This window comes from Diadema setosum, chromosome 12, assembly GCF_964275005.1.
Source record: "Diadema setosum chromosome 12, eeDiaSeto1, whole genome shotgun sequence".
In the NCBI taxonomy this organism is placed as follows: Eukaryota; Metazoa; Echinodermata; class Echinoidea; order Diadematoida; family Diadematidae; genus Diadema; species Diadema setosum.
Window position 1 is genome coordinate 12,403,531 of NC_092696.1, and position 27,506 is coordinate 12,431,036.

General features: G+C 39.5%; 1 protein-coding gene across 1 annotated transcript in view; it reads right to left on the bottom strand.

The window, feature by feature from the left end:
• Window positions 1–15,854, bottom strand: part of LOC140236196 (uncharacterized) — a 31,306-nt gene extending 15,452 nt beyond the window's left edge. Inside the window, exons 1-4 of the mRNA XM_072316164.1 lie at window positions 15,722–15,854; window positions 7,647–7,841; window positions 5,921–6,089; window positions 4,413–4,654 (exon numbers count right to left, since the gene is read on the bottom strand). Of these exons, the coding sequence (XP_072172265.1) occupies window positions 4,413–4,654; window positions 5,921–6,089; window positions 7,647–7,796 (561 nt within the window). The 5' untranslated portion in view covers window positions 7,797–7,841; window positions 15,722–15,854. The remainder of the gene's footprint in view (window positions 1–4,412; window positions 4,655–5,920; window positions 6,090–7,646; window positions 7,842–15,721) is intronic.
• Window positions 15,855–27,506: the final 11,652 nt, after the last annotated feature.

Consider the following 27,506-nt stretch of genomic DNA (forward strand, 5'->3'; position numbering starts at 1 on the left):
CGGTATGTCTGTAACATACTGTATACGCTATATATTTCGCGGGGGTTTTATTTTCAGGAATTTCGCGAGTCGGGAGCTATTCACGAAATGAACAACACGCGAAAATATTACCTTCCAAAATGAATCCCTTGCCTTGATGATACGAACATTTCAGTACTAGTATACCAAGTCATGGCTTTATACCGAATAGACTAAGCTTGTTAACGTACATATAGCACGTCCACATCTACTTACGAATACTGTAGAGAGCCAACCCAATTATCGCAAGGGGACCACTGGTCAGAAATCTAGCGCGATGGACTTAACCACTTCAAAAATGTTGAATTCTAACTTACTAGTTCGCTGAGTTTGGAAAGTTTTTTTCATGCAGTGTATAACTACATGTAGTATCATTCTTATTTGCTAGTACATGTCAGTTGAAAATTCACACTTTTTTTGCCACTTCATATTTTCTCTGGTCCCCCAATTGCGAATTTAACCACTCACGAAAATGTGTGACAGCGGCAATTCGCAAAAATTTATGTACGCGAAAATTATAGCGTATACAGTAATGCAATCTTTGACAGCAGGCAGTTCTACGACTCACGACATTTTGTCTGTTGTGTGAGTGCTACAAGTATGTTTTGCTGGCCTTGGTTACGCAGTCTTAAAGGGCAATTCCATTCTGATATAATGTTGCTTCGTTTGAAAGTAGAGAAATAACAAAAAGTTGGTAAGTGAAAATTTCAGGGAAAAAAAATATCAGACACACACAAAAATTTATGAACTGATAAAGATTAGAGAGCTTAAATCTTAAAGACAAGTTTTAGCAACTCTGTGACGTACCACCTGTATAAGTTAAGCAGCTCTCCATTTGTTTTGCACAAAAATAAAATCACCAACTCTCATTTTTCTCAAATATTTTGGCAGAGACAATTCATTCCATCCACTGAGGACACACAAAAGAATAAAAAAAAATGTATTTTTCTTATCATACACCAAGAACATATCTGCAGAAAAAAAAAAAAAATTCTTGTGATAAAAAATGAAAACTTGTGACTTTTTGTTATACAAATGGAATGGAGAGCTGTTCAACATCTATGTCACACACAGAACCGCAAATTTGTTTCCAGTACTCGCTAATAATTTAATCAGAATTGTTCATAACTTATTTTGGGCCTCCAATATTTCCCCCAAATTTTCACCAATCTACTTTTCTCTTTTTTTTTTCTTTTTTTTTGGGGGGGAGTTGTTTTTTTGTTTTTTTTTTGATGCAACATAATAGACAGGATGGCATTCCCCTTTAGAAACAAGCAACCCAGAAACACTGGCAATTATTACCTTTTGGATACATGTACACTCGGATTAAAGGGGGAGGCAGGACAGAGACAATGTGCAATCATAATAGTTTTGCTTAAAATATCTTTGAAACTTTTGCTCTCTTTCCCCTTGTTTTCTTGTGTTTTCTTTGTTTTGTTTTGGGTTTTTTTTGTCTCTGAATTCACACAACCCACGGGACATAAAGGTCAAGAACAATGTTCCCTCTATTTCGTAACAGTAACTACAAACAAGTATGTACAGTTGTGCATTGGGGCATTACTGCTGTTACTGCACGGAAGTACAAGGTGCGAACTAGTTTGAAGCATGGCACTGCAATAAAAGGTACAGTACCTACGGTAAACTGAGCAAATGTCAAGCTGCGCTGTCAGATGTCATTCTCTGTTAAGGGCCCTCTATTTGTTTGTTTGTTGTTGTTTTTTGCATGTACTGAGGTACTTTAAAGGACAAGTCCACCTTCATATACATGTGGATTGAGTGAAGGCAACATAGTAGAACACATCAGTGAAAGTTTTGGGGAAATCGGACAATCCATTCAAAAGTTATAAATTTTTGAAGTATCTGCGCAGTCACTGCTGGATGAGAAGACTACTACAATGTATGATGTCACATGCGTACAACGATATAAGGAAAATAAAAAGAGAATTTCACAAAACTTCGCTTTTAGAATAAAGTGCACACTTCCTCGACTTGTTACTGACGTATGTGAAGGGTAATATTATTCACCCTATCTTCTGAAAGAGAGAAGTTGAGTTTTTTTTGTTCTGCGAAAAAAGTGAAAATATGTTGAATTTTCTTTATTCTTTCTTTATATCGTTGTACACATGTGACATCACAAGCTACAATGTATGGTAGCCTTCTCATCCAGCCGAGAATGAGCAGAACCTTCAAAAATTCATAACTTTTGAACAGATTGTCAGATTTTTCCTCAAACTCTCACTGATGTGTTCAACTAATATTGCTGCATTCACCAAATCCACATGTCTACACGTATGAAGGTGAACTTGTTCTTAGTTGATTCATGTCCGACACACTACAAAAAAAAAATAAATAAATAAATAAATAAATAAATACAAAATTCGAGAAAATTTCATATTCCAGCCCACCACCTCTCTCTTATATAATTTTGCAAATTGAAATAAATAAGTGTCATTTCCTCCTTTTTTTCCAATGTGTCTGAAAATCTTTTCCATCATCAACAAATGTAAGTACTGTACCAAGCATCAGTAATAACATTATATCTATTTTATTTAAAAAAAAAAAAAAAAAAAAAATCTCCTTTTCTACAGCACAAAAACAGAGTCAAGGTTTTTGTATCAAAGGTTAACCACAGGGTAATCTAATGGATGATTTCAGTTCTTGTTATTTCAGTCACACCGCCTTGTGCTTCACATTCGTGATTTCACAAGGACTGCAGTGACAATACAGTGTACATGTACCCCAGAGCTTCTGTGGGTAAAATCTTGGTCAGACCTTGGGAGGGCATACAATAGATGAGCATGGGTAACATGTATGAATGCAATGTACACAAAGAGACTGCCTGCTAATAGACAGTCACAGGAATGTACCATCATGGACTTTGCACCGCCCACAATGCGGCTATATCGTTGATGAACAAATGATGCTTGCAACAATCGGGGAAACTGACAATACAATAGGTTGGTGGTTTGCTTCATGACCTGTGTATATCACTCCTACACGTTTGAACAAACAAGCGCACACGATATGCTTCCTGAGCACAGGAAAGCTTTTCACACTCTATACCACAGCTTGGGCAATTCTTGTTGAGACCTTCCTCTATTAAACAACCCTCAGCCCTCATGATAAAACAACAAAAAGACTGTCAATAACACATAAAACATGACTGCCTGTGGCAATCATAAGCGGGTTTAAACTGATTCTATGATGAAATGACTTTCATTTACTTCAATAGCAGCAGCAGGGTGTAATTCAGCTGTGCAATCCAAAAAAAAACGACTTTATTCATTCGCTATAAAGTTTTTTCCTTTCACAGTATAACAAAAAGTCACATGCACTCGCATGCACTATTAGCCTGGTAGTCTAGAATGCATGCACATTGTACATAAACCATACTGGTGTAAACATTGCCAGGTTTTAGTTGGTTGCACATTTTGACGGCTAGGAGAAATTGCACGATAAGCTTTCCATTATTACCTCCGCCAAAGGAGGAGGTTATGTTTCCGTTACCGTTGGTTTGTTTGTTCGTTTCTTAGTTTGTCCGTGTGCAAAATAACTCAAAAAGTAGTCAACGGATTTGGATGAAACTTGAAGGAAAGGTTTAGAATGAAACGAGTAACAGATGATTAAATTTTGGTAGTGATCTGACAATTTTGGGGGGAATTTATGAAGGATTTTTGATATTTTGGCAGGTAGGGTCAATGAACTTGGGAGTTCAGGCTGCGCGTATTTGAGGTTTGCATGCGCGCACTAGTTTCTGCTTGGGCGAGGTGCGCCGTGCAGCTGAGGGTTTATGACGTAACAAAGGATTCTATACTGGGAAATCGGGCGACTTTCAGCACATGCTGTAAGTACGTATGGGTGGAAATCACTGATATCTCTAATGGAAGAACAAGATCAGTGGTGGAAATGAGCTCCATGCTTGGCGGAGGTCTGCACTATCAGACTGCTTTTCTAGTTTTCCATGGTTTGGGTTCCTGCTAGGAATTTGTGACGGCCAACTTTGAAATGGAAGTGTGGAAACTTGTGTTGTTGTTTTTCTTTTTTTCTGCTAGTGTTTTTAAAAGGTGTTTTTCAGAATAGTTGCCCAGCACTTTTCAATGTGATGTCATTTTCCAGAGGCAGTGCAGATTATTACCTATTGGCCTGCAATTGTCCAAAAGTTGCCAACCCATTGAACCTCTAACCTCATAATCAAATGTTAGGTATTAAAGTGTAGAGTCTCTGATCCAGCTTGACCATCCGAACAAAGAAGAAAATATTTCCATACGGCATAGATACAGAGAGATAGAGAGATAGATTGATAGTTCGACAGATAGACAGATACAGTGTAGCTATGCAATCTTCAGTACATATTATTACAGATGATGCAGGAATAGACATTCAAGATAACATACCGTGATCTCCGACTTGCTGCTCGTCATATTCCTGGGTTCATCTTGGGGTAAGGGGTCGCTATACCTCTGTTGGGGGTTTGGCGAGGGCGATTTCCGTTTGACGGGGTCAGACTTCGGCACCGCCTGCTGGAATGCATCTCTGACGGGTTGAACACTTGGAGTTAACAGGCCTGTGGTGGACGTTAACTTGTCGTCAACTTGACACGAGAACGGAGGTCTGTAAGGCTCCAGGAGCTTACCCGCTGCAAACGAGGCGAGACCAAAATTGATCATGGGGGGACCATTGGTACCAACCACGGCTGCCTAGATATGAATGATTCCTACATACCACTAGTTTGGTTTGTGTTTACATCATACAATTATGCTTTTAAGAACACAAAAATATGATTGTTTATACACAACACACAACAAACTACATTGTACACGGGACAGACATATTCACAGATGAAATTTTCTATAGATACAATTATAGTTCCACATCACATTTTCTTTGAGCGATGTTGCAATTTTATAATGCAAATTACAAGAGGTAAAGAAATAACGAGTTGTCATTTGCATCCCCCTACCTCCCATCCTTGATCTACAAAAAATGGCCCATGGCCCCATTCGAAATTACAGTATTCATCGCATAATCGGGCATCTGATAATCGGGAACCTCGCTTAAATGACATACGCTTCCCAGAAACATTTCCAATGCATGTTATTTTCACTGGATAATCGGGTGGGGACCTCTGATAAACGGGACAATTTTTCTTCAAGCGATCTTTGATTTTGTTGATATCTTACACAAAAAATCTACCAAAATACCACAGCAATATTTCAAAGATTCCCTATCAGTTTACATCGAACTTACAAAGCAAGCTTCGGACTGGTGTGTTTTGACCTCCGTCAATCCAGTACAGGTGCATTTCAGCTTGCTGCCCGCCTTCGCTTTTCTGTACATGTGTAATGGCGAGCTAGATCGCTACATATTGACAACACATGTACAGTGCAGTGATCGCGGCAAGTAAACAATCAGGCCGCGATGATTGAATGATTGAAGGACTTTTCATTGATGTTCCACATCAGTTCTGGGTAATCATTTCCCATGGTTGTAGATATGTATTTATACGGAACGCCCTACGTGTCCAAGAATTCTACGAATGTTTAAGAATGTACTAGCTTTTAATCCACAATTATTTTGTGTTCGAAGAGAGGTGACAGAAGAACCCGGTTGTGATTACTCTACATCATTGCGAGAATGCAGGGAGAGCTAGAGGGTCGCGCCGAGGGGTAGCATGGTTGTGTATTCATGTACATGTACAGTACGTCAGTATGCATGTGTGTGTGTGTGTGTGTGTGCACTACACAGGTCGTATGCCGTTAGTGTATGGTGAGTGCTCATCGCGAAATCGGGCACCCCGCTTAAAGGGGCCGTGTTTGCTACTCCCAACCTGTCCCGATTATGCGATGAATACTGTATCAGGGAGGTTAATATGCTCCGCCACTGTTCTACTCCTGGTACAAACCTTCATATTTCTCCTCGGTCCAGATATCAGTGACAATGTCCCGGCGACCGATGGTTAGCAGGTAACTCCTGAACTCTTCAAAGTTCACTCCGCCATTCCTCCGCTGGTAGATAAGCAGCAGGTCTGATGCTGGGGAGTGCCCTTCCTTCTGTTGAGCCACTCTCAGTGACTGTAGAACAGGAAAGTCACAGAGGATTACTGTTACCCGTATGCACTCTCATGATTGGGTGCACATTTTATATGTCACTTCTGGCATAGCTGGAGTGAAAATAAACAGCTCGCCTGTACAGTATATCCAAAAAAGAATTATATTCGGATTTTCGCACTGATAACTTCCAATATGATAAAACTGTCTGAATATTATTTCAAGGTCTTAAAATATAACATTTTAGCTATATTTTGCAGAATACTCCATTCAATTTGGTTTAAGTGGTCTCAGAGAAATGTGGATATTTGTAAAGCACATGTTATTGGTCTGATTTTTCCTAGTAATAGCACTTGGATGCTCTTGGACCTGCATAATGTGTGAACACAATGGACAGAACTTGGAGGGAAGGGATTCCAGACATGTTCTACAAAACTCTTCATTTCTCTTTGACCACTGCTTGTCAGCTGAAGAAACCCAGAAGTGGCACCCTATAGAAACTACAGAAGTTGCGCTGAAGACCTTTTTTTTTCTTCTTTTTTTGTTGTTGCTTGTTAGCTGATGAAACCCGTAAGTGGCATCAGAAGTCTGAAGTGCCTCCCCCCCCCCCCCCCCACTTTTGAAAATGTGGTGCCGGCCATGCAATGAGCCTTCCCTTTGATGCACTCTTTCGCCAACTGGTGCCATTCATGGTTTTTCATGTATCCCACTGGGCAGCGATTGAATTGGACAATCCATGAAACCCAATACTACCCGGTCTTTTTCAAAAGGTCACTACTGGCCATAACTGTTTTCTGGTAAAAGTATAAACTCTAGAGAAAATCTAGGGAGCTAGTACATGTAAGTTTGAAGACAAAAACAGAGATTTTCCCTGCTTCTTCATAGATCTGCATTGTCGCACACATACAATGTATTTTTCTTCAGGAACGTAGTCTATCGTACGTAAGATATTACATTTCCTGATACAGTACCTTGTATGTTCACTGAGTAGGCCTTTATAGATATCAAGGTATGACATGTACTGTATAGCAACACATCCTACGACAACGATGGTAACTTTTATTGGCAGGCAAAGAAACACCAATCAAATCGATGTTGGTGAAAGTCAAAACATTACTTTTAGGTAAAAGATTTTGGTCTTTATGCCCCTATTAAAACTCTACGCTCATTCCTCCGTATCGATAAATCTCAAGCACATAAGAGAGTGCAGTGGATCTTTGTTGCTGGGTGTACATGCTGTGTGTAAGAAATATGACATTGTGTGTACTACTACCAGTAGTTGTTTCTGTGTGTTGGCCCTAGTGGGAATATGCTTACCGGTACACATGTGTACATGCCATACATTGTAGATCTATCTTGATACTTGCACTGCACTGAATACTACAAGTTAACCTAGCCCTGGTGTCAAATCGTGATAAAATTTTGCAAAAATGCATGTGCCTTCCTCATTCGCAAAAATATACGTACCAGATATAACTAACAGCTTTTACAGAAAATGGGTGTACCACTTCGTCGGATCAGAAATGTTGCCCTTAACCCCATCCAAATGTAGCAGAGAGTTTATTATACAACTGTACTTACCTCCACCTCGTTACCATTGAAGTCCAACTCTCCGGCCAGGTTCCGCCAGTTTCCCGGGATGTCCCCGTTCCCGAGAGCGATCGACAACTCCTCCCGTACGCGCACGGTGAAGTAGAGGCCACCGCCGCTTCCTTCGAGTGACGCAGCCATCTCGGCAACTCAACTGTGAGGGTGCGGTACGGCGATGATGCCCATCTGAAAGCAGGGAGGAGACAAAGAAGTCAGAAGGTTCTGACATCATGGCCATATACATATATGTTGTCATGGCAACAGCTACAGTATATCACATTATTAAAGGGTGTGTACAGTTCTGGTCGAGGTGAGGATTTAGCTTTTAACGTTTTGCGAGATATTCAGAAACCACTCTACGAGATGTCAAAGAGCGTGCAGTTCTAAGGGGTATCAAAAGTTTATTCGATGAAAATCGGTTTTGAAATGGCTGAGATATCCAAAAACAAGGTGAAACAAAGAGATCCTAATAAAGTTGTGGCATGTCGCCTTTTATTATTAGCACTTTTTGGGATATCTCAGCCATTTGAAAACCAATTTTCATCAAATAAATGTTGAATCCTTCGTAAAATCACATGCTCTTTCATATTTCATGAGAGGCTTTTCATTATCTCACTTAGGAATGTTCAAAACATGAATCCCCACCTCAACCAGTACTGTACAGTCCCTTTAAGGTAAGCCATACTAGCAACCCAAATACAAAGCACAGACATTTGACCTTTTGTTTCTACCATACAAACAATCTAAGTTTTTATTCATTTCTTTCGTATACTTGTACAAGTGTACGAAGGTACCATTCAACATTCAAGACTGCAATTATGGATCCATCTTCCATTATACAAGACATACAGTAAGTTCTGACCTATATGTAGAACTGTTTGTCATACCATTACAATGTCATGCAATTGTCTATGTACAATGTACAGTGTACTGTAAAAGTTTCTTTCGCGTACAGAAACTATCGCGGTTTCCATCGGTGCGGACTTTTTCGCGTGTTTAAATTCGCGGTCAGTAATGATAGCATTGTACAAGCGACGAGTTCAAAACATTTTCGCGTGATGTTAAATTCGTGGTTCAACCTCAAAGCGCGAAAAGCGCGAAAATAAAACCACCGCGAAAGAAACCACTTTTACAGTATACCTATTATCCTTCCTAGGACATGATTTGAAGCAAATGTTCAATGACCTTTGATGTCTGAACTTCAGGGACTTTCCTCTCAAATTCACTATCCCACGTACAAGTATGCTTTAATCGACATTGACGGAGTATCAAAACATCCATCAGATATCCCCCCCCCCCCCTCTTCTGGACAACAGTGCAACATAAAGGATGGACCACCAAAAAACGTAATACCATCAGCATCCAGCAGGGAAGAGGCATTATTTACAATGTACCACCACTTTCCACCAAGGAGGTAATTCTTTTGTCGGCATTGGTTTGTTTGTCCGATTGCAAAAGATCTCCAGAAGTTGTGTTCAGACTGATTTGGATGAAACTTACTGGAAAAGTTGATACAAATGACACACAAGGAACCGATGATTGAATTTTGGTAGTGATCGAGAAATAAAGAAATCTTTCAAGGATTTTTTTTCTATTAGCAAACGGGTCAGTGAACTTCAAATTTAAAATTGCGCGTACTTGAGGTTTGCATGTACGCGCACTATTAAAAACACATGGCTGTACTCTACTTGGGGCGCCATGCGGCAGGAATGTGATGAGGGAAACATTTCTAAGACTTCTTTTAATCATTGACATGGGAAATTGGCCTATAACTCAGTGGAAATGGGCTGCTTGGTGGAGGTCTGCACTCTCAGGGTGCTTTTCTAGTTTAAAATCAAACACGAAACAAACACCAAAAGTACAGTGACCGGTATCTAAAAACTAGCCTGAATGTCTTTTTTCTCTCAAGTCTGTTGAACAATGTACTATTCTTTTCAACAGTGATTAGTTACATCTTGTATTTGAGTTACAATGATCATCAAAACAATCAGTATAATCTATACAAAATTTCGTAAATCACATATAGGATACTAAAAAATCATGTACAAGTCATTCTGTATGAGTCAATTGTATGGGTGGCATACATGTACATGACATACACTTTTTATTGATAGCTATTGAGGACACACATTTATTGCACTTTGATCAACTAAAAACATACAGACGTGCAGCATTTCATTTGAAGTTACGGGTTTGTTTGTTCTACAGTACTTGCTTTCTGAGAACTGATTTTGTTCAGATTTACACAAGTGACTGAAAATTTAAAGAGCTCTACCCTGTAGCCATAGGCTGTGACTTTGGTGCAATTTGGTTAGCTGGATTGCCTGGAATTCGAGATCTGACTACACTTGTTGTACAAAGTATGTGAATACAAATGTACAATTGTACATCGTAGCAGAAAAATACATTGTAGGGTCTAGAGATGTTTATTTGTGCCAATAAATCTTGTGTCTAAATGCCAGATTGTACATTGGATTTCCTAGTCATACAACACATCAAACATGTAAACTTTTCTGATTTTCTTACAAGACTTCTTTAACCCTAATCCAACCAGGTTTTTTGAGGGACTTGAAAACAGGGGGGAGGCTCTTTTGGCCCCCCCCCCCTTCAGATCTCGGTCGTGGATCGCGCAATCCTCGCAAAAATTTGCACTATAACGGTAGAGGCCAATGTAATCTACAAGACAGTATAGTTAGATCTTTCACATTTTAATTTATGTATTTTATATTAATTAATTTATGCTACTTTATGCAAAAATATTTTTTTTTGCCTATAAATAAAAAAAACAAAGCTCCAAGACTTCTAATTTTTGGTGAGCATATTCTTTTCAATATCCTTAACAATAATATTGAAGCAAAAATTTGGCTTCATAATCATTTCTTATGTATTTTATTGTTTACTGAATTTCTTATGTATTTCTCTGTTTTTTACTTTTTGTTTTGTCGGGGTTTTTTCGTCAATATTTGTCGCAGAAACTTTTTAAAGCATAATCAGGCTAAAATAAATCATTATCAGCCATTGAAAGTAAGAATATCTATTTTTATATGAATTAATTGCAAAAACACAATTTACATTGGATTTGTACACAAAATCATGTTTTTGACCAATTTTTTTCAAAAGGGGCGTGGCTTCAAAACGGTATGCCTGGGAGCGACAAATTTGGTCTCAAAAGTTGCGCTATACTCGAAAGAAAAAAGTCATTAAATGTCACGGCGAGAGCATCACGCGTTGCGGAATAATCACGCGAAACGTCGAGGGGGGTCAAAATGTCCCCCCAGTGGAAATAGGGTTAAAACTGAAATGAAGACTCGATGATGCATCCAAAAATAGGAAATTGTATGTACACAGCCCTGTTGCTGTTCTCACATAGTCTATAGTGTAGGTCCGGTCCTACTGTACCTGCTGCTGCAGAGAACAAAAAGTCAACGAGTAGCACAGTAGTCACAGGTACAAAATGTAAGTATGTTGGTAGCTAGTCCACAACCAACCACCACTGTCCCTGTGTTGTGACTAGTTTCCCTTTCGACAATGTTGGCAGACATTCAAAATTCAGAATTCCTCAGCCTAGGAGCTCTCCTCTTTTGACAGAACACGTGGCCTAGATACAGTACATGTAATACTTAAATGTACATGTACTTTGCAGAGTCTACTCTTCACCTTAATTAGCATACCTACTTGTAAACTACTTAGCAGTGGCGGATCAAGAGGAAGCGCATCGAGTGCACGATAAAAAGAAAAAAATGGGGGGAGGCAGCAGCCGCCCCATTATCAGCGCCTCCCCTTTACGGAATTTTTGGATCTGCCCCTGCTTTATTATAGAGACAGACGAACAGTCTACCAACTAAATTTGTTCTTGAAAACTCTGTTTTATTTTTAGGGCTTACATGTTTTACATGTATAGTGAGGTACTACATGTAGCACCTCGTCACAGGCCCTAATATTGACACCCTTGGTAAAATCTCTACAAGCGCACCGAACAAAAATGGACTGTGTTCAATTGTTCAATGCGCTTGAACTTTGCAGGGTTACCACAATCAAGCAAACTGAGGTGAAAACCAAACATTTTTTTCTTGAAAATCTTAAATTTAAAATTTTTATTTTCAAAAGAGAATTTCACAAAACTTCACTTATTGAATAAAGTGCACATGTCTTTGACTTGTTACTGACATATGATTAGGGTAATATTATTCCCCCTGCCTTCTGAAAGAGAGAAGTCAAGTGTTCTTTTGTTTATATATGCGAGAAAAGTCAAAATATATTGAATTTTCTTTATTCTTTCTTTATATCGTTGTACACATGTGATATCACAAGCTATAGTAGTCTTCTCATCTAGCCTTGACTGACCAGAAACTTCAAAAATTCATAACTTTTAAACCCATTGTCCAATTTTCCTCAAACTCTCACTGATGTGTTGTACTAATATTGCTGCATTCACGCAATCCACATGTCTATGAAGGTGAACTTGTCCTTTCATGAACAGCGAATTTTCGCGTTTTCCCCATACATCCTCATCAACAGTCAAAGCCAATCCATTTTTACACTGTATGTGCTCTGCGCACAGTGAAGTGCGTACTAAGCGTTCTGTGCGCCAATACTACGCAGTCGGTTTCAATAAGGACGGTCGATATGTAGTAGGGTTACCATACACGCTGTAGATATGATATCGACAGTAACGTTGTTAAAGGACAAGTTCACCTTCACAGACATGTGGATTGAGTGAAGGCAACAATATTAGTAGAACACATCAGTGAAAGTTTGGGGAAAATCCGACAATCCGTTCAAAAGTTATGAATTTTCAAAATATCTGTGCAATCACTGCTGGAGGAGAAGACTACTACAGTGTATGATGTCACATGCGTACAACAATATAAGGAAAATTAAAAGAGAATTTCACAAAACTTGACTTTTTGAATAAAGTTAACATTTCTTCGACTTGTTAATGACTTATGTTAGGGGTAATATTATTCCCCCTGATATTGAAAGAGAGAAGTCGAGTGTTCTTTTATTAAGTGACGTGAGAAAAGTGAGAATATCTTGAATTTTCTTTATACTTTCTTTATTTAGTTGTACTCATATGACATCACAAGCTATAGTAGTCTTCTCATCCAGCCATGACTGAGCAGAAATTTCAAAAATTCATATCTTTTGAAAGGATTTACCGATTTTCCTCAAACTCTCATTGATGTGTTCTACTAATACAGCTGTAATAACTATTGCTGCATTCACTCAACCCACATGTCTATGAAAGTTAAGGTGAACTTGTCCTTTAAACAGTATCACTATCAGTAAGCATGGCATGGCAATAAAAGAGAGATTTAGACTCTAACGTTACACTGTATGTAGCCCGACCAGACGCTGTTAATACGCTACGCGAATACAGCGTCTGACCAGCGAGTGGGCACCTTCAAAGTGGGGAACCACAACACAACTACAAAACTTATGAAAATTTATAAGTTCTTTATAAACAATGTACACGTTACCAAACGTTACTCACCTTACGTGCATGCTTGTATTACAGAAGGTTCGTAAGTCCATTGAGAGCCCTCGTGATAAGTCCGTGGAACCAAAAAATGATACTTTCTGGCGGATTCCCTAACACCGTCGGGGTTCATCGCTGCAGAATTCAAAATGGCGCCTTGATCTCTGCGGAATCTTTTGCGTGCGTGCAATGCGCTGCTTGAGTGTTGGTGTAGCAGCACGGTCGACAGCGCGACCTTTTGAAAGGGCATTCAGATCATGTGACCTCGCGTATATTGGAAATGGCCTGGCGTGAAAGACGATGTACCGTTCGTGAACCGTTCACACATGCTGCATATAACCATCAATTTAGGTAAGTTCTTAAATCTAAATTTCAATATTCATAGCATAGATATGAAGTCTCATTATCATTTTGTTCGTCAGATGAGTTTGAAGTGGCAAAAAAATGAGCTAAAGTATCAAAATTCAATCCGATCGCATGCGATCGTTGGACCCTCTTCGTGTTTGGAGCTTCGCTGGTACAGCCCTGTCGCGCTACGTATGTACAGCGGCGACTGGGCTGTGTATAGTTACACTGTATGTAACTATATAATAGAATGTCTTTATCCCATCTCGTTTTAGTCATATTCAAAGAGTGCGACAACCAGATCAGAGCGACATTCACCACTCATCTCCGGTCCTAACCGTGTTTAGACAGAAAGATCCGTCTGTCCAGAGAAGGGGAGGAGTCTTTTTTTTTTTTTTTTTCGGGGGGAGGGGGCCGGGGCATTCCGTGAAGTCAGACGCAGTCTCGTCTCCGTGGAACATATCCCCGATGACCAGATACAGACCAATCTTTCGGTCATCTCCGGTCCCTGCCGGTGCCCGAGTGCAGTAGAACCTCTATGCATATATTATAGGGCCTATAACCACACGCGTGTGTCTTTACCATCCAGCCACACGAGTGTGGTTGTAGCCATGGCCCTAGTTGCTGGATACAGCCACACTCGTGTGTAATGTACATGTACATAGGGATACAATGTACACACACGGTACGGAGAAGATGATCGCCGTGCGTGCATGTCAAACACGTAAAAGCCACACAATCAGTTTGCTCACAAAGTGATGAAAGTAACCTCATTTTCATACCTTTTAATATTGTTATTTTACAAATACATTTTTCGCTCCATTCTCATCTTGTTTGCTTGATATGATGGGTTTAGAATTAATAGCAAAGTTACAGCTGCCGCTAAATTGGGGGACTTTGGATTGACATCGCTAAACTGCTGGTGGTGTGCTAGCGATCGCTCAGTGCAGCTGCAGCCTAGCCAGCGCAGTTGTGCCGCCTGCCCCAGGAGGGACCCGGACTCGCGCGCCGGCTGAATGTGTACGCTGGATCGTGGATGCGCGATTTGCGAGTACCCGAACGAACGATACGAAGGCGAAGTCTCAATAACGACACGATGTATCAAAATCAATTATAACTTTAAATTTACCTCATCAAATCAAGAAAATGAGAATAAAGTTAAAAATTTAAAAAAAGTAAATTTGTCTAGATGGTGTGATAATATTAAATGGGATTAATCTAGGAGGCAGGTTCATGTTCACTGCTTTGCAGTGGTGCATGATCGCGTGTTGATGTGGCCGGCCACACACACATTCCCGCTACGCGTTTGTGGATATGTAGGGTTGGACCTACTACTAATCGACCGCCTAATGTTTATTTGCTTGATAAGAATATTTAACACTGAAATTCACGTAAAAAACTTGACCTACATTGTACGTGATTGAGAAAATCCAGCTCTATCAAATGCCGTTGTTCCCTTTTCGATTCGAAGTTTCAGTGCAAAAATATCGCCGACGAACTTGCGTGGCCTCGTTTCAGCTCCCCGCGGTAAATCGCGTTTTTAGGATCGACCGCTGATTTTGCATTGACAATGCACGTAAACCGAGTTGTATTGAACACCGTGTTGTACGAAGCTTTTTAGAAGCCTTTTAGAAACTTCCATAGACATTACATTGTGCTGTCATTACGATTCGGTGAAAATATTCATTCGAAATTTTGTCCTTGATTAAAACCATTAATGAAGAGTGAATTATCGCGTTTTCCCACACCATCCTAATCTACATTCAAAGCCAATCCATTTTTATGTGCTTTGCGCGCAGAGAAGTGCGTATTATATGTAAGTGTTCAGTGCGCGAATTATACGCGGTCGGTTTCAATAAGGGTGGTCGATATGTAGTAGGGCTATCATACATAGTACAGTACATTATACACACGAGTGTGGCTGTATCCAGCAACTAGGGCCATGGCTACAACCACACTCGTGTGGCTGGATGGTAAAGACACACGCGTGTGGTTGTATACACTGCCTTATTTATTAAAAGGCTATCCTGGGTTTTAGGAGTCTAAGGTTATTTTGGGCTTCTAACTGACCCTAACCCTAACCCTAACCCTAGCCCAAAATAATTTAGACCCCTAAAACCCAGGATAGCATAAATAAATTTACAGCAGACATAGTACATGTTTAATTAGTAATAATATCTACAGGTGTAGGGAACAATCACATGCATGCTTGATGTTATGTTAGTAGAAATCTACAATTTACCTGCACGTATGTGACTGTGAGCTGCGTGAGCTGTGCTGACTTTTTACGAGAAATGCCTTCGTCCCAATCCCACACAGCATAAGCGTATACACCACACACGTAACAGGTTACACGGTTCGTCGGTGACAACATTAACAACGCGACTTTTTGAGCCACAAATGAAAGATAGGTCACGCTGATTCGCAGGATGCTAGAGGAGACCGAGAAGGCAAGAATCTTCCGAATCGTCCTCCATCTAGCCAGGGGCTGGTGCAGAGCGAGTCAAATTCAGGAGAGTCAGTGAAATTCTCCCGTGAACGTCGAACCTTGCACCAGAGTCCGGAAACCGGAATGGCCGATAAGCCTCCTTCGAAGAGCTACTAGCGGGCTGCTATCGGTATGTATCTGTAGCTGCATGTACAATGTGTGAGTTGAGTACATTTTACGTGGTAGCAGTAGTACGTACGTGTGCATCATACTAGTAACACTGTACACACAGTAGCCTTGCGGATGGCGTGAGCTGTTAATTTTTGTCACTTACTTCCTTCCGGCCGCACTAGCCCTACGTATGAAGACAAACATAGAGGGCGCTACGAGGTTCGAAACATAGAGCTGTATATTGTATTGACCGATTCTGTGACGCGCTATGTGTATTTTTGGCATGGGCAGCGCCATTACGCGGTGTCTCAGCCGACCCCCCCCCCTTCCCACTCCCCACCCATCTCCCTACATTAGCACGCGCGCAGAATGAAAAACTGATGCATGGTTGCTTTAGCCAATGGGCGTCTCGTACTGAGTTGAAAGTTGAAAGTTGAAAGTTGAAAGTTGAAAGTTGAAAGTTTATTTACTCACAACCCAAACTCTGGGTATCGGAGTCCAATAAAAAACATATAGCACATTATAATATCAATAAATAATAATTGCAAATAACTCTGAAAAGTGTACAAAACAACTATAACAAGCAAAATAAGAATGAAATGCGATTGATGAAAAGAAAAAAAATGTACAGAAATATACAATATATACACGATATATGGTAAAAAAAAACAAAACAAAACAAAGAAAGGAAAATATGACGAGAGAGAGAGAAGGGATATGGAGGTGAAGAGGGAGAGTGAGAAGGACACAAGACTGGTGAATTAACAAACGATATACGAGTGACTTTTGGTTCAGGAAAAAAAAGAAAAAATAGAAACAGAAAAAGAAAAACGCAAAGACATACGGAAATGAATCCATACGCTAAGTGAACAAGAATGAAGGAAATATGGAGACGGGAACGAGAAGAAGAAGAAGTAGAGAGGGGAAGAAAAAAGGAGGAGAGAATGGAAAGACAAATAAGTTACATATCAATTGTAAAGAAGGCACAGCCTGTAAAAAAGGCATGTATAGTATTTGCAAAAAGGATAAAAAATACTAATAATCTAAACATGTGTCATTATATAATTACAAAACTTGGATAAATTGGAAAGGATTGTTTTCTTTTGACAATTAAATAATTGATCCATCTTCATAGTGTTGGGGTATTTCCAGTAATATTTTTTAAAGTATTTCTTCCGTTGTTCATTAAAAGAGTCTACACTGAAAAAGGTAGTGGAATTCATCACCAATTTTCTCTTCATTACAATGGGTACAAAACCTTTCGTTTCTTGGAATCTGATTGTATCTTCCAGAAACAATTGGCAGTTTATGATTTGCGCAACGGAATTTACATAAAATTTTTGCCTGTGAATCATTAAGGTGTCGAAAATACTTCTCAAAATGAAGATCCTGTTTAAAGATTCGATAATTTAAACATTGAGAATTTTTGTCTACATTACTATGCCACTCTTGTTTATAGATATCATTTAATCTGGTTATACTAACTAAACTTTTAAAGCCAGCTAAAGTGAGATGTGATGCTTGGCTGTTCGAAATTGCAGTTAGACCTAAGTTGTTAAATATTTCTTTTATCCTAATTACCCATGTCATCGAATTTTCTTGCCTCGCCGATAAAACATATTGAAAATTATACAAAACATGCGCTATCTTTGGCATCTTACTGTTAACAAGTTTAAACCAAAACATTAACATCCGAAGGGTCACTGTTTTTTGTAATCTATCTTTACCTATTTCTCCGTAAACCATACAATTCGGAGTTCGCTTATGTAATCCAAGAAGTTCCTTACAATATCTACAAAAGAAAGTTTCAATTTGGGCGAGGTCTTCAAAACCCCAAATTTCACTGCCGTAAAGCAAAATAGGCATGATCAAATGTTCAAATATAGCTCTAGTTTTACGTCGATTGGAAGGAGGAGAGGTAAAATTTTACTTTTCATGGAATACAACGCTCTTTTGGCTTGGGTTACTTGTTTGTTTATAGCTTTCTTAAAATTATTATTATAATTGAACGTCGTTCCTAAGTAAACATAATCATCGCAGACACAAATTTTGTCATCTCCAAAAAGAAAGGTAGGAGCTGTTCTAACTTTTCCACGGGAAAAAATAACTATCTTAGTCTTAGTAGTATTAACGGTCAGATGCCACAATTGGCAATAATCAAATAAAGCATCAAGAGCTAACTGGAGTTCCTCAGCATTTTCAGCCAACACAATCGTATCATCTGCATATAGTAATGTGAATAAATTAACAAACATATTCACTTCTTCGGTAGAAAACGTTTCATTCATACCTGATGAAAGAAAATCCAGGCCAGGGTATCTCTGAGACAGAAATGACAAAAAATCGTTTAAATACAACGAAAATAATATTGGTGATAAATTCTCGCCTTGTTTTACACCTATGTTACTCTTAAAGAAATCTGATTTAGAATTGTTGTAAAAAACGCAGGATTTTGACTTTCTATAGATATCCTTAACGACCCGGAATAATTTACCATTAATTCCATGGTCAAACAATTTCAACCACAGTGAAGATCTATCAACCAAATCGAATGCTTTTTTGTAATCAACAAAAGCTGTATACACCCTTTTCCTTCTCTGTAAATAAAAATCAAGAATAGCATGTAATGAAAATACATGGTCCATAGTTGAATATCCGCATCTAAAACCAGCTTGTTCCTCTCCTAACAGGCATTGTGATTCTACAAACAAAGTTACTCTATCATTTAAAGCCCAAAGAAAGTTCTGGTAAGCCTGCAAAAGTTGTCAAATTTTGCTCCAAAATGTGAACGTGTGCCTAGGAAATGTGCGGAATAACGCTGTAATAACAAGATATTCGATAGGTAACGACGAAAATGGGAAATATTAACAAAAAACGTTCAGTCTCAGAACTTACCCGAACGGGGTCAGGCTAGACTCGGACTCGGGGATAACTCGGTCTCGCTGTGCTTGATGGCGGGATGAGTTGTATTGGTTGTCCCTCTGGATTGTACAGCGTTGTACTATGCATATGGGAGCGGCCTGTATAAACTACATTGTAGCGTTCTGGCTACTCGCAGTAATGGTCCGAGTTGTTACAACGCGCGCATCAAAAACCTCTTTGGCGCGCATGCAAAATTAGTGTGCGCCTCTCAAGCACCTCTAAAAGCAATCAAAGACGCTTGATAAACAACAACAAGTTTGAAGTTTGAAGTTTGAAGTTTGAAGTTTGATTTATTACTCAACGACCCTCATGGGGTATGGGAGTACAATGTCAATTGAAAATACACAAGATAGAAAATTTTCAAATAAGAATTAACATATATACATGTATAATACAAATATATACAAGATATCAACATACTTTTCAAATATAATTTGCATAAAAGTATGTTATAAATAATATACTATACAAATGTAAATCTATCACATGAATTACGAACGATGCAGGCACTGCCTGATGCAAATGATCATGCAAAGGGTATATAAAATAAACTAAATCAAATGAAATAATAAAGTGCAGTAACTAACTAAAAGAGGACATTATTACCTTACAAAACCTCGAAATGTTTGACAAAGTCTTTTTCTTAGTGGAATTGAACAATTGATCATATTTAAATGTGTTCAAAAAACACAAAAAAAAACAAAAACAAAAACAAAAAAACAAAAACAAAAACAAAAACAAAACAAAAACAAAAACAAAAACAAAAACAAAAACAAAAACTTCAAAGACCGCGCGTCTCAGCAACTGAGGTGATGTGCGTATTTAGGCTTGAGGACCGCGCGCTGTCCATTTGTTTTGCACAGGATTATTAGCACGCACTTTCCTGTCTGCTCATCAAGGCCTCGTTTGGTACCCGTAGTATACTATAGTAGAGTATTATTGACCGATTCGGGTTCGTTGAGGGCAGCAGACATTTTATGGCACTGGGCGCAGCCATGAGCTCAAATTGCGGTGTCTCAGCCGACCCCCCCTGCTCTCCCCTACCCCACGGGCAACATGTTTATCGCGCACTTGTAACAAAGGTTCGCGCACTAAGCAAGCATTCGCGCACTCAGTACGAGATGCCCATTGGCTAAAGCAACCATGCATCAGTTTTTCATTCCGTGCGCGTGAGAGGGGTGGGGAGAGAGAAGGGGGGGTCGGCTGAGACACCGCAGTAATGGCGCTGCCCATGCCAAAAATACACATAGCGCGTCACAGAATCGGTCAATAGAATGGGTAGCGAGAATCCTGCAATCTGATTGGTCGAGAGCTATGTGCTCATTTTTACTGGCTGCACGCTGAGTCACAGTGGTAAACATGTTATCGCGCACTTAGCAAGAGTACGCGTACTTGTAACAAAGGTTCGCGCACTAAAGCAAGCGTTCGCGCACTCAGCTTGGCCATGCATCCAGTAAAAACTTATGCATGGCTGGCCATGCATCCAGTAAAAACGGTAAGTACGGGTATGCATGCCCTTTACGGAAAGCCAAAAGGAAATGCATCCAGTAATTTTGTCATCGGGTAACACGATAGAAAACTGGGTTTTTGACAAGAAAATTACCCATTCTATAAATCAAATGACGCACATGTCTTTTCGTGCGTCAGTCGGAATATAGTGTGCATGCGGTAACTATGGAATTTAGCCTAAACCCACTCGGCTTCGCCTCGTGGGTTAAGCATTCCATAGTTACCTTATGCACACAATTCCGACTGACGCACTCAGACCTGTGCGTCATTTGTATACTGATGAACATGGCGATCACGAACTGTGTGTAAATTGTCTGAAATAGGGTCGAGTTTTCCCTGAGACCGAGTTAGTCTGGAGCCTTCTGGAATAAAAGTCGGTCTACCGACTTTTATTATTTTTCTCAAAATACTCCAAAACGACTCATCATTCCGGCAAACCGCGTCAGCCAGGTAAGTTTCTTTGTAGACTCTTTCGATATATTGCAAGCAAATATGAAATGGTGTCAGACGGGTTCTCAGGCCCTTACCAGAACTTAGTTTTCACTTTAATACTGCTGTGAATAGCTTCCCAACACAGCTCAATAATCCTAGTAATACCTCTGTAGTTGTCAACACAATCTCGTGAGCCCTTGCTTAGTGCGCGAACCTTTGTTACAAGTGCGCGATAAACATGTTGCCCTGGGGGTGGGGGAGAGCAGGGGGGGGGGGTCGGCTGAGACGCCGCAATATGAGCTCATGGCTGCGCCCAGTGCCATAAAACGATTCGGGTTCGTTGAGGGCAGCAGACATTTTATGGCAGAGCGAGTTGATAGATAGAGTTGCGACACCGGAAGTTCGCGCTGATTGGTCAATCCCTAAAAATAGTTCCCCCTGGTCGCGTATTTTTTATTTACACGCAAGCCTGTGGCTTTTCGCAATTTAATTCAATGAAACCGCTTGTGATGCGTCTATGCTTACTCCGCTCAGGTTGCGAAGAGTTCTGTGGGTTACAGTGCCTCCGCTCGCGCCGATTCGATTCGTACACGTGCATCAGTGAGTGTGTGAAAGTTTTGCTTGCCGTGGTAGACCTGCATCCAACAAGTCCATGTACGTACATTGTACTATGTAAACGAGTGAGAGTGCGAAAAACAAGACAATACAAAACAAAAAAATTGAAAGTTATGGAATAGGCTGGTACATGTGCATGTACATGTATCGGAGAGTTCTGAAATAACATGATCGCATAATCTAATGACACCTGAATGGAATGAAATACACTGTGGAAAATCATGCTTGCCATTTTTCTCATTTTAAAATTAATACATTGTATCAAAAGTATTTGTCTTTCAAACCCCCCTCACTCTCTTCTTTCCAAAACGTCTCTCTTCTCCCGTCTCTCCATACATCATAGTATTTGTTCCAAATACGAGCTCTCTCCTATCTCTCTTGACTCCCTCTCATATCACATGATTTCTGTTTCTAAGACCCCTTCTATATATAAATATACATTGTATGTACATGTATTTATGTTATTTCTCCGACCCCAACCCCCCTCTGTTATATCTGTTGCTATAATAAAGGCCCTACATCTATCTTCATACTGATGGTATATTATTTTGTTTCTCAAACCTGCCCCGCTCTTTTCTTCATACTAGTTTCAAAGACTCACTCTGCATATTCATTTTTCCGACCTCTCTCGACCCCTTCCTTTTTCAAATGCATGACTCGTGTATTCCTTGCTCGATCACTGCTTGAATTAGCCTATATATATCATACAATTTATTTGTTTCTCATACTCTCTCTGTCCCTCCCCCTTCTCTCTTTCTGATTCTTAAACTTTAAAATGTTTGTTTACAAGACCACTTTCTACTCTCTATATACATTGATCAGTTTGTCTAGAAACATGTACAGTCGCTACAGTCACATGTATGAAGGAAAATTACACCACTATTGCATGAAGTCATTATGCACTTTATTCACTTCTTTATATTCAAGCACTTTTTTTTTTCATGAAGGTACAGATGTAATCTGATCCTCCAATATCCAAGAAGTACTGTAATACAAACTAGAAGTATCACCTAATATGATTAATATATACCCCCAACTAGACACTGAGGCAGTTAGCTCAACTAGCAATGATTACTTTGTATGCTTTTCCTGGAAAAAATGCCATGACAATGTATTATTGAATAAAATTAACAGTACAGTAATGTGTTATTTTGCTCACTCACAATAATGTGCCATATCTCAAGTCATGTGCTCAAAACCTGAGTGAGTAAAGTAAATAAATCAGCAATTTCTATGATTTTCATGAAAATAATGTTACCATGGCAACACAATGTTTGACATTAAGAAAAATATGAAGTTTGCAAAACTATAGCTGTCACATGTGCCAAATTTCAAGTCAGATGCTCAAAAGCTGAGGGAGTTAGGTGATTTCACAATATCATTATATGATTTTCTTTCAAAATAATATGCTGTCACCATGTTAGAGCTCACTAATGTCAACAATAATCGACCGCTAATGTCATAACAACCACTAATGTGGTTGTCGCATCTTCAAGCTATATGCTTATTTGACGACAGTCTTCTGAATTTACACTCCCAATACATGTGCCATAATTCAGTCAGATCATTTGATTTTCTTTATTCCGAGTGGTTCCCATTCGATGTGTTCTCTTAGCCTTTTCTTTGATCTGTACACGTATATCTCAGTTTTATATTCGGATGTACACACTGCATGTTCCATTGTCTCGTAAACAAAAAGAAATGACTGTACTTCATTTTTATAATATCATGATCGATGCAGAACATTCTTCATAAATTCATTTGAATTTGGATCGTGCAATATCATAACAACCTCTAATGTCATAACACGTCGACGACAAAATGTCGTAATGACCACTAATGTCATAACATGCCGACGACAAATGTCAAAATCGGATTAACAACAAATGTCATAACACGTCGACGACTAATGTCAAAATTCCCATTTTTGCTGCAATGCAAATGTCACAACACGTCGACCACAAATGTCAACATTTCAAAATTTACTGCAAATGTCTTAACGCGTCACAGGGGAGAATCCAGGAATTCCGTAATAGTTGGGGGCCTAAGGGCTCAAAATGGGTTGTTTGGTTCAGATTCTTCCAAAAGCACCAAATTTGGCTCATAGGTCCCTTGTACCATACTCTTTCGATTTTTGATGGGCGCCAAGACTAAAAACCCTTGGGGCCGCCATATTGGTGGAATCCAATATGGCCGCCATCCGGGTTAAAGGTCAACTGCAGTTACAGATTGAAAAGGTTGATTAATGTTATGAATCCCATGTGGGGTTAGAGAATGTGATTCTAAACATCATTTCTGCAATTCAAGGTCACTATCACCTCTCAAGGTCACTTTAAAGGTCAAATAAGGGTCAAATCAGGCATTTTGTGCATTTTTCGAAATGGCGTCTGTGAACATTCAACTGCAATTCACTGGTACCCCTATTTTGTACCATTTGTCATCTCTTCCATACTCCTTCAATTGTCAATTAGGGCCAAGAGGGGTTCCATATCAATAATGATTATGACAAATAAATGAAAAAATAATTTTTAAGATATATATGCATATATATATATATATATATATATACATAATCATGTTGAAATTTTGAGCACAGAAAATGGGCTTCCATCGGTTTCGTTTTCTTTTCTCATTTTCTTTGCTCAAAGTTTTCACTATTTATCAATTGTTTCTTGTCAGTCTTTCCTTTCTTTGTTTCAATATATATATATATATATATATATATATATATATATATATATATATACATGCTTAAATACGGCCGCCATCCTATTCCAAGGTGCCGAATCAGGGTGCAATGACAAAGAGGGTAATAAACACGCCTAATCTTATTTTGTCTTCGTTTTTCCTTCTGACGAGATAGCTGGATAGCCCGTATGCAACTAACTGGTCAGCTGTATGTACTTGGGGTGGACCACTTTACCGGTTTATGCACCTTGAGTTTTCCAATAACGGAATGCCGATTCGGGATCTTTTCATGTGTCTGGGTTTGTGATTCTTTCACACAAGGGACTTCCACTTTTTATATCCAAGTGATGAGGTGCAAAGTGTTCTCGCTCTACTACAGGGGACGGTATGACAACACACACCATTGCTCAGCTAGACTTGAAATAAGTGGGATTCGAACCCGCGCCGGAACACAAGTCTTTAGACTGCAAGCCATACGCTACCGACTGAGCCACCTCGTCACCTTTCATGGTCAATTATATAACTTTCCAGCTGGCAAGCGATATGATTCTCCTCCTGCTGAAATTGGTGTATGCCTGCTCTCCCTTTCTTACGGGGAATCGAGCTCCTCAATCCAGGTCAGACCAGTATAGGGGCAGTTAACTAAATTCGATCATTAAAGTCCTTTAATGGCATTATCGTATCAGAGTAGGTGAAGACAATTCAGCTGAAGGTTTTTTCTTATTTTTTTTAATTCTCTTTTTATCAAACGAAACCGTTTCTTTACTGAAAGCGCAAATGACTAGGGAAACTGAACACCTATTGATGTTGTATGTGATACTGATCCTGAAGAAAATAATGTTAACATTTTTGCGCAGCAACACTTGAAGTCCTCTGACAAGAGATGGTGATGGCACCACTCAAATCTCAAATTATGATTGGAAGAGCGTAGCGGCTTCCTGAAAATTAAGATTGAAAAATAAAGAACTGCCCTCATTTATCAGCGCACAGATATCCAAGAATAAATGAGCACCTGATTCGAGACGGAAATATCCAACAGGAATTGTGATCTCACAACCCTTCAGCTTTCCAACAACTTAGATGCGATCTAAGCAAAGATATCCTTACAAAGGATGACATGATGTTTTCTGAAAGCATTTTCTGAAAACAGTATACAATCGCACGGATGAGCATAACATCACATTTTCGGTATGTGTGCTTTTTTTTTAAGCCCTTTGATCTGAGGGAGTTATGGGTGGGTTGTGGTATTGAAAAGATAAAGGCCTTTTCAGCTCTTTCCTGTACACCATACCTCTCTTCCAGAGCCCAACATGAGGCACTGACAGGGTGCGACATTACTTCAGACTTGCTTTGATGTGGCATGCAAAATGCCTAAGTAGTATGGGTCAGCAAACCAGAGCCCACTGACACATTAACTACTTAAATAATCGTGCTCATGTCCAGCAAGGACTGATGAGCAACAAGGTTTATGGGGCAGCCTGCGTCAACGAGGGTAGGCATCATCTCGTCATAACGTGGGAGCAGATCATCAGAAACCACCCTATCTGATGTGATCCCTGACTTCAGGGAGTGGAGTTGGAGGAAAGATGGCACAGGTACATGGCAATAACTAGTACTATCAGCCACTCTCCGCAATGCTTCAGTAGCAAATTTCATTCTTCTGCACCACAGCTGTTTTAAGGCATGCATTGGGAGGTGGAAAACATGGAAATGGAAAAAAAAATTAATGAAATGAATGAATGAATGAATGAATGAATGAATGAAGGTGAAAATGCACAATGTACAGCAGGTGTCAGACGAGCCAAGGTCAGTAGTTTGATATTGCTGCAAACTTAAAGTGGGGGGAATGGAGGGGATTGAGGGCCTATCTGACGGGAGGAGACATGGTCGCAATGCCAGCGTCTCGAAGAAATTATTTTCGCTGTCACAACTAACGAGATTTCCAGGGCGACGTCCAAGACGTCTTCAAACAAAGGGACAACTTATTTGCTTGAAAGTCACGGGGATGTTGGCACGGCTTTTGCAGTCGCAGGGACATATCAGAGACGTCTTATCTCAGCGATTTCTCCCTTTCGTCGCCATTAGGCCTATGTTATTACGGTCTCCACAAGATGTGGGGACATCTCGAAGATGTTGCAGACAAATTTAGTCCCCACGACATGGCCACAGTGATGGAGACTTCGCAGAGACGTCTCGGAGACAAGCTGGAAGACGGAAATAGTCTCTGCAAAAATCGGAAATGTTTGATTCTCCTGCGAATCCTGGAGATTGGGCTCGTCTCCAGGAGACGTGCGTCGTAGAGATGTTGCGGAGAGTAGAGTTGCAACCTATAGTCTTCAGACTAACGAGATACCAACTTATAAAGTCTTGTGATACCAATTTGAGTCCAAGCACTTTGGATAGAATCTTAATAGACCATAGAAGGTGTCATGAAAGTTGTACTATAACATATCTAATCTGAACCCTGTTAATGGTGTCACTGTGGCACCTGTGAAATATGCTTGTTCCCTACATGACGTCACCAGGACCGTCATGTTCTCTGAACGGCATATTTAGCTGTGGAGGCACATAAATTTCCTATCGAAGGACTTTAGAATCGAACTTTCTTACATAAGTTCGAAAATAGCAAATTGATGCCAACCTGATGTACTAAAAACTCTCTTAAACACGACAGATTTTTTTTTATCATCCAGATTAGGAGTGATCTTCATAATTATTATTCCATTGAATTTAAATCTGAATTATGAATATCTATTGTGATTGAGGATCCCTGAACTGCAACAGAGAAATAAAAACACTTCTCTTTTAAATGGCAACGTCAAGGACGCTGGTAATATCGATAGTAGCCCCCCCCCCCCCCCCTTATTGCTAAACGATTAATATATCAGGTAGCGATAGGATTCTATTTCTCATATATGTATGTTTTTATTGCATTCCTTGCAGATGAAGATGAAAATAATAATCCAATAATCAAATCTTGAAAACTCTTTTAAAGGGCATTACCCATAATTCTAACTAGCTCTTTTGGCTGTCATTAAAGCAAATGCAAATTGAATTCCGTAAATATGACCAGTCGGTGAGGACATTTCCTCTTAGCGCCTGTAATGTGAAAATAATTAACGGAAGGATTGTGACATGAACCATGATATTCCATAGCTTTGTTCAGAACCCCACTTAAAAACTTGTGTAGCCATATTATAACAGGCCATAATTGAAATGATGCAGAAAAAAAAAATTACCGTAAATAATCATTAAAAATGAA